The following is a 14289-nucleotide window of genomic DNA, read 5'->3' as shown; positions in this document are numbered from 1 at the left end:
GCATTTAAATTTTTTTTTTCAGTATTTTAAATGTTGCTATGATTAACCTCTTCTTGCTTTAATATGTTTCTTTTTTCTTTCCATCTGAGCCTATTTCTAGAAATAGAATAATCAATTTAAACTGTATGGACATTTTTAAGGATCTTTCTAATTCCCAAATTAGTCACTAAAATATGTATTATAACCAAAATTGACAGAATTATTTCTTTCCTACAACTTTGCCAAAATAATAATTATTTTTGAAATCTTTGTTAATTAGCTAAAAGAAAACCCTATAGTTACATCATATCATTATGACAACACTTGAATGACAAGGCTTTGCTAAAACAAAGCTTGGTATAAATAAAATGTTAATTCTTTTGGCCTCCTGACTTCCCAGATGGCATCTATCAATCTTGAAATGTAAAGAAACCATATGAGGAGATTCCAGTTCTTCTTATAGTACATAAGCTGATTTCTGTTCACATATTTACATTTAGTTTGATAAATTTTCCCAGTGGTGTCTAGTCATGGATGTGACAAACATATTTATAATAACAAGTGATAAAAAGTAATTGTACTTTTACAATTTAGTGTAAGAAAACACTGAGGCTTCATGAAATCCAAGATCACAAGTAATAAGTAACTATATTTTGAATGCAGAAGACTTCAAATGTACATATGGATAGATGAGTCAATTGCTACACTATTTTACTTTCTGTGGACCATTGATTTGCTCTTTCACTGAGCTTACTTTGCCAGTTCTCACCGGGGCAAAACACTGTAAATTTTTCATGTTCTGGGACTTTTCATTCTAGTCAAGATAGAATGTTCCCTTTCATTGTTATGTATCTTGGGAGTTGACAGGCATTCATAGCTGAATAATTATACCATGACAGGCATGTGATATCTGCGTAAACTCAAAGGAAGCTCCTCTTAAAAACATAATCTGCATGAAGTATGAGCATATATGCTTTCTGTTTTCCTTTTTTTATACCATTAATTTTAATGATGACAAAAAGCAGATGAGTAATGGCTCCAATATTTGTTTGGAGAATGCAGATAAATTCAGGTCCCTTAAATTTAAGAGGAAAAATCCTATTTAATCCAGCTATAAGGACTGTTGCATGTACATATTGTTACTAGGAGAGGAATGAACAATATGATTCTAACTTTTTGCAAACTGGGAAACAAAATGACCGTATATTTCCTGCAAATAAAGTTGGAAATATGTTAATTCCTTCTAATTGTCTTTAATATATTAGTAGTATACTATGAGGATTATATTAAATACCCTGTAATCTCTCATGGTCAATTTGGTTAAGATTAATTCAGGTCTAACATATCCATGAACTACAGGGATTACAGTTATATTAAGAGATATTACATACAGCCACACTTTATGTATTATGCGTATTTATCAAGTAATGTGGTTGTGGTTGAGCAAATCAAGTACAAAAAATAATCAGGTTTTTATAGTCCCCCCATTTACTACTGGTTCTGGAGACAGGCTATCTGGCTTTCTACATACTAGCTGTGTAACATTAGGAAAGTTACTTTTCTCTGTCTCTTTGTTTCTTCATCTACAGAACTGGGATAATCACACTATGTATTTCAAGGAGTATTGTGAGGATAAAAAAGTAAATATCTACAAAACACTTAGGAGAGTGTGCTTGGCTAATAGTTGCTTAACAGATATTAGCTATTATTATTATAGAAAATGAGGTATCCACAAGCTATCATAGTAAAGATGCCCCATTAATAATGTATTAGTGATAATTAAAATTATAACTGAGTGAATTGCTATATGGTTTAAGTATGAGTATGCTTCCTTATATTCCTCAGTTCTCAAAGCAATTCCGTGGTGTATTTTCATTTCATAGATAAGAATATTGACACTCCAAGAGATTTAAAACTTTTTCTAGAACATACAATCAATAATTGAAACAATGGAGCATGGAACCTAGGTTTCATAATCCATAAACAAATATATTTTTACTACTCTACCTTAAAGGTCAAATAACAGGAACATTCTGGGTCACAGAAAAGCCATATAATGTCTGGAGATAAATTTCAGAGGTAAGATTTGTGCTGCACTAAAGCAATGCTTGAATAGACACAATAGAAATTGAAGTTAATGATGGCAGAGGCAAACAGCTCCTCATTAGGTTCAATCTGTAGATGAACTTTCTGAGAATGTTGTCTGCCCTGATAATAAATATAATCCTTCTTTCTATTTTGGATCCGAATAGGGATTCTCCAGAAACAAAAATTCTATCCAATAAAAAAAATTCTGCATAGATCTGACTAAAAATTGACCAAATATCCATGCTGATTAAACTGAATTATATTTTTATTTATACAAATGGAATATTTTTATTATTTAATTTAATAGATAATATACATTTTTGTCAAAACAACTATCATATAGTTGACTTTGTAGCTGTATTTCCTGAAGAAAGTTTCCTTTCCAGGGTGTATATTTAAAGAAATATATAGTAGCAATTATCAATATAGTAACTGTAATTATAATTATTGATTCAAAATATTTTAGCTTCAACAACTGAATTTTAGATTTAAAACCAAATATTGTAATTATTGTACATCTAAAACTCCTCCAAACTGTTAATTAATATAAAAAGGAAGTTATTGTTAGTATACTCAGACCTAAAAATCCTTATAGGTATTTCTTTTCCTTAAACTTATCTTTCACCAAGGTTCTTTTTTCAATTAATAACAATCATTTACTTACAGCAATTTTTTGTTTGTTTCATTGTAGGAAAAGATAAAATTCTAATGTGATTTAGCTATAAGTCATAGTTAAAAGGCAGAGCTAATACAGTGTAATCAGGGCAGAAAATTATACTTGCTTTATTCACATAGCATTACATTTTAAATTTCTCAGCACTTAGTGACAGAGACCAGGGTTACATTTCTTTTGTGTCTTCCTGCAATGTATATTGTTAAATAACTATTTCTGACAGACTAATTCTTATGAAGCTTATTATTAGTAATTGCTCTTATATTCTTTTGAAGAGCCAAGGACTCCTAATAGCTTTCAACTTTGAAATAACTGTAGAAAAGAAGGCAGTTTCAAATGGGCCAGGAAACCAAGTTTGAACGACCTGATTAGCAGAAGGATGGAGGCTGAAGTTCAATAGCTGAATTTATAAAAATAGGTGAATTTCAAATAATAATATGTAGGGAATGTAAAGAAAAATGGTTTTCAAAAATCTGGATAGCAATCCCTATATTTATGTGCAAAGAAGGGGACAACAGAAAAACAAATGTAGAAGTTTAGAGAGATATGAGCTCATAATCATACCGTGTTAAAATTGGAAAGATCTTTGCAGAGTAGCTAATGTGAAAATCTATAAATCCTTAAGATTGTTTGTAAAATATATGCATACTTTGCTTCAGTTTTCTTGAGGGAAGAATCCACCACTTTGCTGGAACATCAAAGAGGATTCTGACACAACAGAGGTTAAGAAACGGGAGCTCCAAAGAAGCTAAGTGACTTGACTAAGTCACAACCTACAACATATGAAATTCCTTTAAACTTCCATAATGTACAAGACCTAATTCTTCTCTCCCCAGGCTATGGCAATAGTTCTTTAACTGACAACAGGCTCCTATGTCTCTAAATTGTCCCACATATCATTGTCAGATTCACCATAATATTACACCTCTTTGATGTTATTGTTTTTCAAATAAAATTATTACCATGTCACTGACACCTTCTGAATACAAACCAAATTGCTTATTCTGGCACAGAAAACTTTGCACAGTTTGACCCCCGCATTTGCTTTTCAGCTTTATCTCCTATATTCTTCATTGCCAAACTCAATTTTGTATTATTCCTTAAATATGAATTATATTTATTTTCTTTGAGAATTTTGCTGGTGCTATTTCCTCTAGATAGAATAATCTGCCTCCCTGCTTTCCCCTGCCCTCTCTCAATGAGCTCCTCTGACCCCCTGCACCCACACCCGATGCACACATGCATGCACACTCCCAACAAACTCATTTCCACCAAAATACATCTTTCAAGGACTAACTCAAGAACAGCCTTTCTTCAAATGCTGAAACAGAACAGAAAATTACTTCTCCCCATTTTGAATTCCTGTAGTTTCCAGTTTCTATTTTTTCAGGTTACATCTTATGTAACATTTGTGGTAGACCAAGTTTTCCATACAAATTTTTTTGTACATGTTGAAAACATGTACAAGGAAACAAGTTTGTTATCTAATTCTAACTTCATCACTAATTACCTTGTTTTTGAGTATTATATGTAAAATGTCTCAGTTTTCTCATCTGTAAAACAGGTATAATAATAGTGGGATTGTTGTGAAGATTAAGTGAAATAATACATGTTAAGTGTTAAGACACTACTAGCACTTAGTATGTATTTGCCATTAAGTGAAAATAGCTACAAAATACTTTACAATCCTTGTAATAGTGTATGCAATGCATTATATGATTTTGTTGTAATTTCTGGTGTATTCCTTGAAATTAACAACTAGAACTTTCACCTTCATATTTCAAATATAAATCTTATATAGTAATATGTATTTACTGCATCAATTAATATTCATATTAGTGTTTCAGAAAGTTATATAAATCAGTAAAGTATCTAAAATAAATATAAAGATGAAAATAACAGTAAGAAATTATGTATTTTCCTAAACAGAAAATTACATTTGACAAACCCAAGCAGCTTCTCCAGTTTACTATTACACTTGCCTAGATCCCAGAGATGACTGGAGTAATTTCCATTAAGTAGAAATGGTCAGGTAAGCAGCTTTAACGACATGACGAGATACGCAAGAGAGATATTACATTTATCGGAAAGATTTTTAAGGTTTGCAAAGAAATAATCTTATAATTTTACCCCTCAGTGAAGTTGGCTGGTTTCAAAGGACTAATATTTATTGACAAGCTTATCGTGAATGAAAGTAAAGGGTTACAAGGCCCAATGGCAAAAAGGTACAAGGATATAAAGACAAAAGGATTTGTAGGTTGAACAGTATATAGTTAGGTTTTATTTTTTATTTTTTATAGCAAGAGTATTCTCAATTCTCAAGTATCAATAATATATTAATTGCAACACATATACTACTAAAAATTTGGAGTATCATATTTTCCAAGACTTACTTTAAAACTTGGTTTGATATTTGGATCTTGTAGGCTAGTGTCTACTACACCACTGAGTTCATATCTGTGTTATATTCTTAAATTATTATCTCCTAGGAGCCCCGGATATGTTCTTGCTATTCTTTGGATATAGTTTTTCCATAGTCTCTTTCACTCAGTCACTCATTTATTCACTCAATCATTCATTCCTTTATTGAGCTTTAACACAGTGCAAAGCTTTATCTTTGTATTCGAAAGAAATATAGTAAGATTTGTCCCTCACCTCTAAAGAATTGAATAGGAAAAAGGAATATATACATCATTTAATAAGGAGTTTAAAAGTTAAAAAAAAAAAAGACAGAAGGAAGTTATGAATAGATTTCTATGCACATTCCAGGGAGAAACACTTTTCTCTGCTAGGGAAAATCAATGAATATTTAATGTACTGTGAATCATGGCCTAAGCTTTAAATAATAGGTAAAATTTGTACCTACATAGGCTACAGAAAAATGATTTTAATTGAAAAAAGAATGACATACAAGAAAACACAGGGTGTACATTTGTTCATCTGTACTGGTATTAAATATCACTTGGCATAATGCTTGGCTTAATTTTTTTTTAAATTAAACTAATGTTTTAGTATGATCTCTTCTTGTAGATTTCATGAGCTTATTCTACTATGATTGTGGTCTCATGTCAAGATTTCTCTCTCTGGGGGTCCTCTGTCTGCTGACTCTCTACTGTGTACTGCTATGGGCATAGAATTAAAGATTCAAACCCATGCTGTCCAATAGAACTTTCGTGACAATGGAAATGTTCTATATTTGCTTCTATCCAGTATTGTAGCTACAAGCCATACCATATGAGACTACTGACCACTTGAAATGTGATTAATGCAACCGAGGAATGGAATTTTTCCTTTTTAATTAATTTAAGTTAAATAACCATATGTGTTGTCTCATGGCTATAGTATTTCACAGTGCAGATCTAGAGTCACCTTTTCAAAAAAAGTAAATTCTGGATAAATTTGATCCATAAAAGGATCTCCTTTGGTCAAAGTGCAAAGGAGTATGCCACAATATTTCCTGTGAGATCTTATTACAACCTTTCTTTGCTGAAGCCAGTAGTTTTACCCTGTATAGTCATTGCCTATATACTATTGTTAATTAGGACATGCACAAAGGAAAACTAATAAATTATATCTGCAGGAATTTCTGAAGACCTCTTCTAGGAAGTGAGTTTTGAATTTAATCTTAAAGGAAAGAAAGGTCATCCTGGGGTTGGGGGCTGAGGGTGGGAGAGGGAGGAAGGAAGGGGTTTCAGGCAGAGATGAGAAAAGCATGGTATCACCAGGGAATACTCAGTAATTCAGTATAAATGGCATATAAGGTGTCTTTTGTAAGGAGCAAGAAGAGAGAAAGAGCAATTAAAAATATAGTAAGATACATTCTTTAAACACTGCTTAAGTATCGGTTTTTACGTACTTTTATGTAATTTCCTACCCCAAATATTCATTCTATCATTTATATGTAGAGTTTCTTTTCTTTTCCTTTTTTACAAACATCATTTATGGTTTAATCATTAAATAAAACAACTAAAATTACAACTTTTTTACCTAAATTTATTACTTGGACAGGACTGAGATTTAGGAAATTTATTGTCATGATGTCAGCAATGGTTTATAATTTATAAGACTTTGGATTAGACATTAGCACAGTTATTATTTCCTTTAATGCCTTACCTCACCACAGTCTAATAACATTCAGGAAATCCAAAAGACAAAGGGGAAAGTATGATCTTGAAAGCTAAAAACAGTTGTTGAAAACTGATGCAATCGTGTAATAAAATATGGCACAATAACTTATATGATATGCTCATAGTATCTGCTAAAGCAATTAGAATCCATGCAGCTAGATTTCTGTTCATGTATTATTAAAATTGAAAACTGTTTCAGCTCAAGTAAGACATATAAGCTATACAGTTTGTGTACATTGGTCTTAGGGTTTTCAGTCTTATTACTTGCATATGTGATCCATTTTACACTCTTCCAAAATAGGAAAAGATTGGTTAGCAAACAGATTTCAAAAAGCATTCCAAGTAGAGCCAGACGGTGATCTACTTGATATATTACATATGACAATATAGGATGTTACTATACAGCTATATTAACACAATGTTCTTTTACAATAGGTCAATATCTTCACACATGTAAAAGGTCTTCCTTACTAGATAACAGAAACAGCAATATTGGTGTCTCTTTATATCAATAACATTAAGTTTATCAATCACATTAAAAAGTGCCCTCTTTTTTAATTGACAGTTTTTGTATAGCTTCTGTTTAATGATGTTGTAACTTTTAGAGATTCCCAATAAAATATTTTAATAGGTTGGTAGTTATGTTCATTTTAAAAGAAAATCACATATTAAGAAAAAATAATTCTAATTTAAATGACATTTTTTTCAGGAAGGCTTTTCAACTAGATTCTCATTTACCTACAGAAAAGGACAATTCTCAGTGCATTGTGGGAAGCCAAAAATTTACATATATTGTAAACACCTGTCCTAATTTTCACTGATGAAAAAATTTGGTCAGAGATTTCCACTGTGGCACGAGAGATTTCAATCAGTATAGAACAGAAGGTTTATGTAACCACTGTAAACAGTGGGAAAGGGAAATTAATCAATGCTTTTTGAGGGCATGCTAATTATGTTTTATATGTACTATTGCAATAAATCTTCACATCAACTACGAGATTTTTTTTATCCTCCTATTGCAGATAAGGAATTTTAGTTTCATAAGGGTGTCGAGACTTGCCTGAGGCTCAGAGCTAATAAAACGCAGAGCCAGGTATAACATCCAGTTCTGTGTCATTTAAACATCCCTGTGCCCCATAACTACAATTAATGGGTATGAATTTTATACTACAAACATTTGTGTACAAGAAATGTCATTTTACTTCCCTATGCAGAAATCAAATTACATTTATTACAGACCACCATCTCACTAGGTTGGAAAGGAAATTCAATTAGCTTTGTCCCCTGTAGAATTAGATAAGAATATAAAAGACTTACAGTATAGAGACCCAGAAATTTGGGTAAGAGTTTCATTTAAAGGAAAGATATTGTGCTGTGTAGCAGAAAAAGAGATGATTAACTTAGTATTTATGTATGGAGTCGAACAAAAAGGAGGAGAGGAAAGGAATAGCAGCTTTGAACATGTTACCCAACATCATGATGAAGGAAACAGTCTCATGTTCTCTCGAACCATAACTGACATGCTTCTTAACCTCTCTTCCTAAAAAGTCCAATCCTTTACCTTGTAAATCAAATGCTACATGAAACTGGAAGTACTTTACCACCTTGGCATTGTCTGATTAACTTGGACATATGATCCTAGACATAAGTGTCATATGTTGAGAAGACACCTCCTCTATCTTTGTCAGTATTGTAAAATGTCTTATGAGTATGAGAAATAATATTATTTATAATCATATCTTCCACTACTCCATCATTTCTCCCTGCTACTTCCTCTAACTTGTAATAAATAACCACTTATGCAAATTTTAATAGTATTTTCTATGATTTGTGGAAGTAGAGTGTAGATGTTTCATTATATTTCCTTTTCACTGGTTACTAATTTTAATCCAAATATGTATACATCTAAATATGTCTTAAACGGTTCTTCCATGCTTTTTGTTAGCCTATGTCAATAAGTTTCATATTATAATTTTAACATTCAAGTGCCTATGATAAATTTGTATTTGTGAAAAAGTTTGGAGTTTGGTGATTTATATAAGTGTCTTTAAGTAATGTGTCTTTCACATTATTTAGAAAAGCTGTTCACAATGGTAATAACTGTTAATTTTTATATTATTTTGTTATAGTGGTAATACAAGCATTATTAATAGAATAAAGAATAAATTGCACTGATTTTTTTACTTTGCTGCTTTAAAAATGCTTATATAATTTTTTTTTAATCCTCACAATAAATGTATCAGCTAAAATATCCTTATCTGCATTGACTTTTGGGGACCAGAGGCTTAGAGATATGAAATGATGACCAAAGAACCAGAGCTGATTATTTGCCTAGCTGGTCCTGGTGCCTGTCTCACCACTACTACTAAGCACAGTTCTGTGAAAGCCCATAAACTATTGCACAGTGTAAATTTTAGAACTAAGCGGAAGAACTGTCTTTGCTAGGGGACAGCTAATTACCCAATGCAGAATCCATGGAAAGGATAGCATTGGTAATTTTCACTCACAGTAATAAAATTGGAGAACATTTTTGGTTTGCTTCCTTTTTCACTTTCCCCTCTATTTCAAATGAGTTTTAAGAGTCATAATTTGAAACCCTGCCATTAGTTCCATCAGAAATATTAAATATTAAATATAGTGATCCTTATTGACCATAAAATGAACACCATTTACTGTCCTGAGAAGATAGAAAATACTTTTATGTGAATAGTAGAGAAATTGCCAAAAAAGCTATTTTATTTCAGTCTACGCACAAGTTAATGGGCTACTGGGAAAAGCATACATATTTTGACCTAATTAAGTCCCAGGGCACCTGGTTCTGAAAAGAGTGCTCAGAAATGTCCCCAAATCTATTCCACTGTCACCTATAGGTTGCAGTAGCTAGACACATTTTGACAACAGGGTCTCAGTCATGAATTAGGTACTTTCTTATTAAGGCTTTTGTTCTTTAGCTTTCCTGCAGTCAAAAGTTTATTCTTGTTTCTGGGTACTTGGGCCCCTGTGATGAAAATGTGCTTGTTATTCTAATAACACCACTTCCCGGCACAGTAGCCCTAACATACAGTTTAGGCTTCCTCTCTCAGAGAGGCAGATAAGGATAGTTTCAGGTACCTTACCTGCTACTGATATATCTCAAAAACACTTAAGAAGCACATAAGCATCAAAGTTTTACAAAGGACAGAGCAGGGGAAATGACTGCTATCGCTATTTATCATTTCCTTCTGGAAAGTACATAGAGAAAAGTAAGGTAGTGTAATTTATTCTAGACAGCTAATGTAGTGAATTGCTATTTTTCTTTTCTATAAAGGAAGAAAATGAGTCATTACGTTTAAATTTAAAATTCTTCAAGAGCCATTAGGCTAGATTTTAGCATGTCTATGTGATAAAATGATCACTATTGTTATCATGACACATCCTGTTCTTTAGAGTTCATTTATACATTATTACTTGCAGCATGCTGCTGCTAAAGATTGTCAAGCTAAGTAGATATCTGGCTAGTAAAAGCTACGTCTCCATCCACTTAATAATTTTTGCATCTCTAAAGTTTAGGTGGATGTAAGTACTCCTTGCTGTTGGACATGGTTGCTCAACCTCTCTGATTAAGTGACATGCAGAAAATATTTCTTTTTATAAATAATGATCTCTCACCCCTTTTTTTTTAAATCTATAGGACAACATTTTTAAACTGGAGGACTCACATTTTGAAAATGGCCGTGGGAAGAGCCCATATGACCCGAAACTGCTGACAGCATCTCTTTTAATAGGTGAGTAGTAAACAATCAAATAGTGAATTTTCTATAAATAATAACCAGATTCTTTTTTATCTACCTAGATTTTTCATTATTAATCATACATGATTTTAGGAGAACATTAGTTGTGATATGTTCAAACATTTTGAAAATGAAGAGAAAACTAAGTGTTGTTTTCTTTATTGCAGTATCTAGTCTGATTATTTTTAATCCAAATGGTTTAACAATATCTATAAGATGGCCTGCTCAACCGCTATAAATCCCCATTTGAAGTTCAAGTGTTTATTTTGTAACAAAATGTTTTCAGTTTTCATTTCATGAAAAGGTGCTTAGATAAGGAATTTTGACAAGTTATAAAGAATGCAATTCATTCTATCCTGGTAATCGTAGTACGAGATAACTCGCTGTCTCAACATTTAGACAACCTCATCAGTACAGTCAGCCTGAACGGTGGGGCAACTGGCAAAGACCCTATTGGGTTATGTTGCATTGATTCATACTTATATCTTAGATATACTGGCCTAGGGAATGCATTCCGTATTCACTTTTGTGACTTTAGGTCTTTTTAAAACTCTAGCAAAACATTTTATGTGATTTCCGCTATCTTTTTCTCCAACCATCTTCTTTTCTCCTTTTCTTCTTTCCTTTTTTCCTTCAGCATTGCAGATGGGTGGGAAATGCTTAGTTATATTTCAAAAGGATTGAAATAGAAAGAAAGAAGTAAGTAGAAGTAGAGGATAACTTTAGTCTGTATTGAAAGATAAAGAAAGTTTTTTCACAATATTTTAACCATTTGCAAACTGGGGTAAAATAAACACACAAAAAATGATTAGTCATGAAATGATTTTCTTTTTTCTTTTTTCTTTTTTTTTTGCTTTTGGACATACCAACAACCTAAAACACAAAAGATTCTGGATCATGATTCTGTTCCTGAATATATTTTTCTATAGAATCACAAGGAAATCTTTTTGTTTTCTTTCTTATAAAATATAGAATAATAATACTGAAAATTATCAAATGTAAAATTTCCAACTGAATTTTGAATGATAAATCTAAAATTTTAAAACATAAATTTAGGAGATTATCTGATGTGTCATAAGTTTATAAAGTTTTTCATCTTTTTCTTTTTACAAAAAAACTTTTCCCATAATCAAGAAAATTAAATTCAAGTCATATTGACTACTGCATTAAACCTGAAGATGTAGTTTTCCAGTATTCTCTAGTGTTTACTTTATCACTGTTTTTCACTGAGCCCTGTTCTATTAAGAATAAAACCATTGTAGCATGAATTATCTGCTCTATTGCTTTTCAAATGTAGACAATTTTAGCCATTTGATCCATTTAGGCAGCACTTTAACAAACGTTTAATACTTAAAGGAATGCAGCAAATTTAGCACACATAATTTTCCTCTTCACAGAGGGCCTGCTGATTACACGTGGATGACTTCCTCAACAGTACATGCTGAAATTTCAAAGTTGTCTTAAACAAAGAGGAGGAGTTATACCTTGTTCAAACTTGCAGCATAAACTTCTTTAAATTGCATTCTGAAAAAGAGGATAGATATTTCCCAAAAAGCAGAATATAAAAGTTTGCCTAAAGCAGCTTTAATTTGTGGTAAGTTTCTCAGTAGGGATTTGCTTGATTGTTTATTTTAATATTCCATTGAGAAAGGATGATGGCAAGTAGGTATTACATAGTCCGTATGGTATGCAACCACACAACATCCACAAAGAATATGAAACTCCGCAGTTTGGGTTTTATATTAGAATTTCTTTGAAAAAGCTACATAGGTTTATGAAAATGAAAAGAGAACGATGGAAGTTCAGCGAGTCAAGGAAAGAATGTGTGGCTAGAAAAGAATAGGCATATACAACCTTTAAACAGAAGTTCTGACCTTAGATATCCAATACAGTAAAAATTTACTAACTTTAGAGGCATATAGTGCTTATTGACAAGGCCAAATAAATTAATTTTTTAATCAGTTGAATAGCAAGTTATGGAAAAAGAAATAGGCCATACTAGACCTGATAAACTTCTTCAGAATACCCACAACACCATTTTAATCCAAAAGCTCCCTTTACTGAGGTTATTTGCCTAACTGAGGTTATTTGCTTTCTTTATAAGTATGCTATAAATCTTTCCTCTTGCATTACATTTAATTCCCCTTGCTGGGTTTTTCTTGGCATTTTCTCTTATCCCTCTTTAAAAACAACGCTCACTAGTATTATGAAGTCTTTTGACAAAACCACTTTCTATAGAACTTCCCAAACTCTTACCTACAAAGCTCACAGCTGTCTCTGATGTAGACAGGTAGTACTTTGTATATCATAAAATGGCCATTGGCAAGTCCTATCTTCCCAAAAGATTTTGGATACATTCTCCTCATTTCAGTACATAAGATAGAAATTTTAACATGGGTCCAGACTGCTTCCTTTACCAATACTGGGAAAACAAATTCCAGGTTTGGTTTAAACCATCTGTAAACTGGCTAGATAGATCTTGGCTGCAGATATTTTTTATACCACCAATCTAAGTAGGAAGCAATTTCAACCAGTAGTGAACTTTAAAACCAGATGACAGCTTAAAAAATTTAGTTTACGAAACTATCGAGGTTTACTATACCTCTTTCCAAAATTCTGTAGATTTTTAATCTGATGACTGTGGAAAATATGGATTCTCTCCTGAGAAGTGCATAGCTACTGAGTTAAGTCCCCAGGTTCTATAACATGCTCTGAATTTAAAATCACCTTAGTTAAGTTAATTTTTCTAATCTCTTGTAAGGACAATCATTTTGTCAATATAAAATTGCACCTGTATTTATTTTTTAAATATGTCTTATTTCATCCACCTGCAAATATTTTTATGACTTTGATTGAAATGTCTTTTTAAAAGATAGCAGTTGCTCGCTTGCTAAGAATAAATGCCAGGTGTCAACACAGCACAATTATAAAACTCAGTATTTTCCACACTAATTAAATACCATCTCACATTTTCATGATGTAAAAGGTATAGTCAACTTGAGAACAATTTTATTTCCTCTTTGAAATCTTTTCAAAGTAATGTAGCACTAATAATTTAGAAATACCCCATCACTAAGAGATATCATTTAGATCTATTTCAAAAGTCTGGGGACTTTTAGCTAAGGTTTATATCCTCAAGCTGGAATTCTACCTTGCTTCAGGAAAGAGCACAATTTGACATTAGAAAGTGCTCTCACATGATATTAGAGCAAGCAAGATACTCCCTAAACTGATTAAATATAGTTGAGAAAATTATTTGAACCTCTCAGAGCCTCAACTTCTTTGTATATAAAGTGGTATGGAAATGCCTATTCCACCAATTTTTCATGAAAATGAGATAAGACAATGTAATAGTGTACTACTATTTTGAGTGCTTGCGTATTTCTGAAATATATGTAAAATACAAACAAACAACAAAATGATAGCACTGGTTGACTGTAGTCAGGCTGGGAGGCGGATTTGTTACCTTATACATTTTATATTTTTAAATATGTACCATGTGCTCATGAAAGGATCCTTCAGAAAGTTCACGAAAAAATGGAATTAAAAGATAATAGAAATCTTTCCAAGAATTTTTGACTTACCCTTGAATTAACTGCTCAAAAAATGTTAGTTTTAAAAGAACAGCATAAGTAACAAAGCCAGCATATTG

At 32.0% G+C, this 14289-nt stretch overlaps 1 protein-coding gene across 1 annotated transcript in view; it reads left to right on the top strand.

The window, feature by feature from the left end:
- Positions 1–14289, top strand: part of SEMA3A (semaphorin 3A) — a 200575-nt gene that overhangs the window by 107873 nt on the left and 78413 nt on the right. The window contains exon 5 of the mRNA XM_063100149.1: positions 10538–10631. Coding sequence (XP_062956219.1) covers positions 10538–10631 — 94 coding nt within the window. The remainder of the gene's footprint in view (positions 1–10537; positions 10632–14289) is intronic.

This window comes from Cynocephalus volans, chromosome 6, assembly GCF_027409185.1.
Source record: "Cynocephalus volans isolate mCynVol1 chromosome 6, mCynVol1.pri, whole genome shotgun sequence".
Classification (NCBI taxonomy): Eukaryota; Metazoa; Chordata; class Mammalia; order Dermoptera; family Cynocephalidae; genus Cynocephalus; species Cynocephalus volans.
Note: the sequence above shows the minus strand (reverse complement) of the source record. Positions and strands in the feature narration are given on the sequence as shown.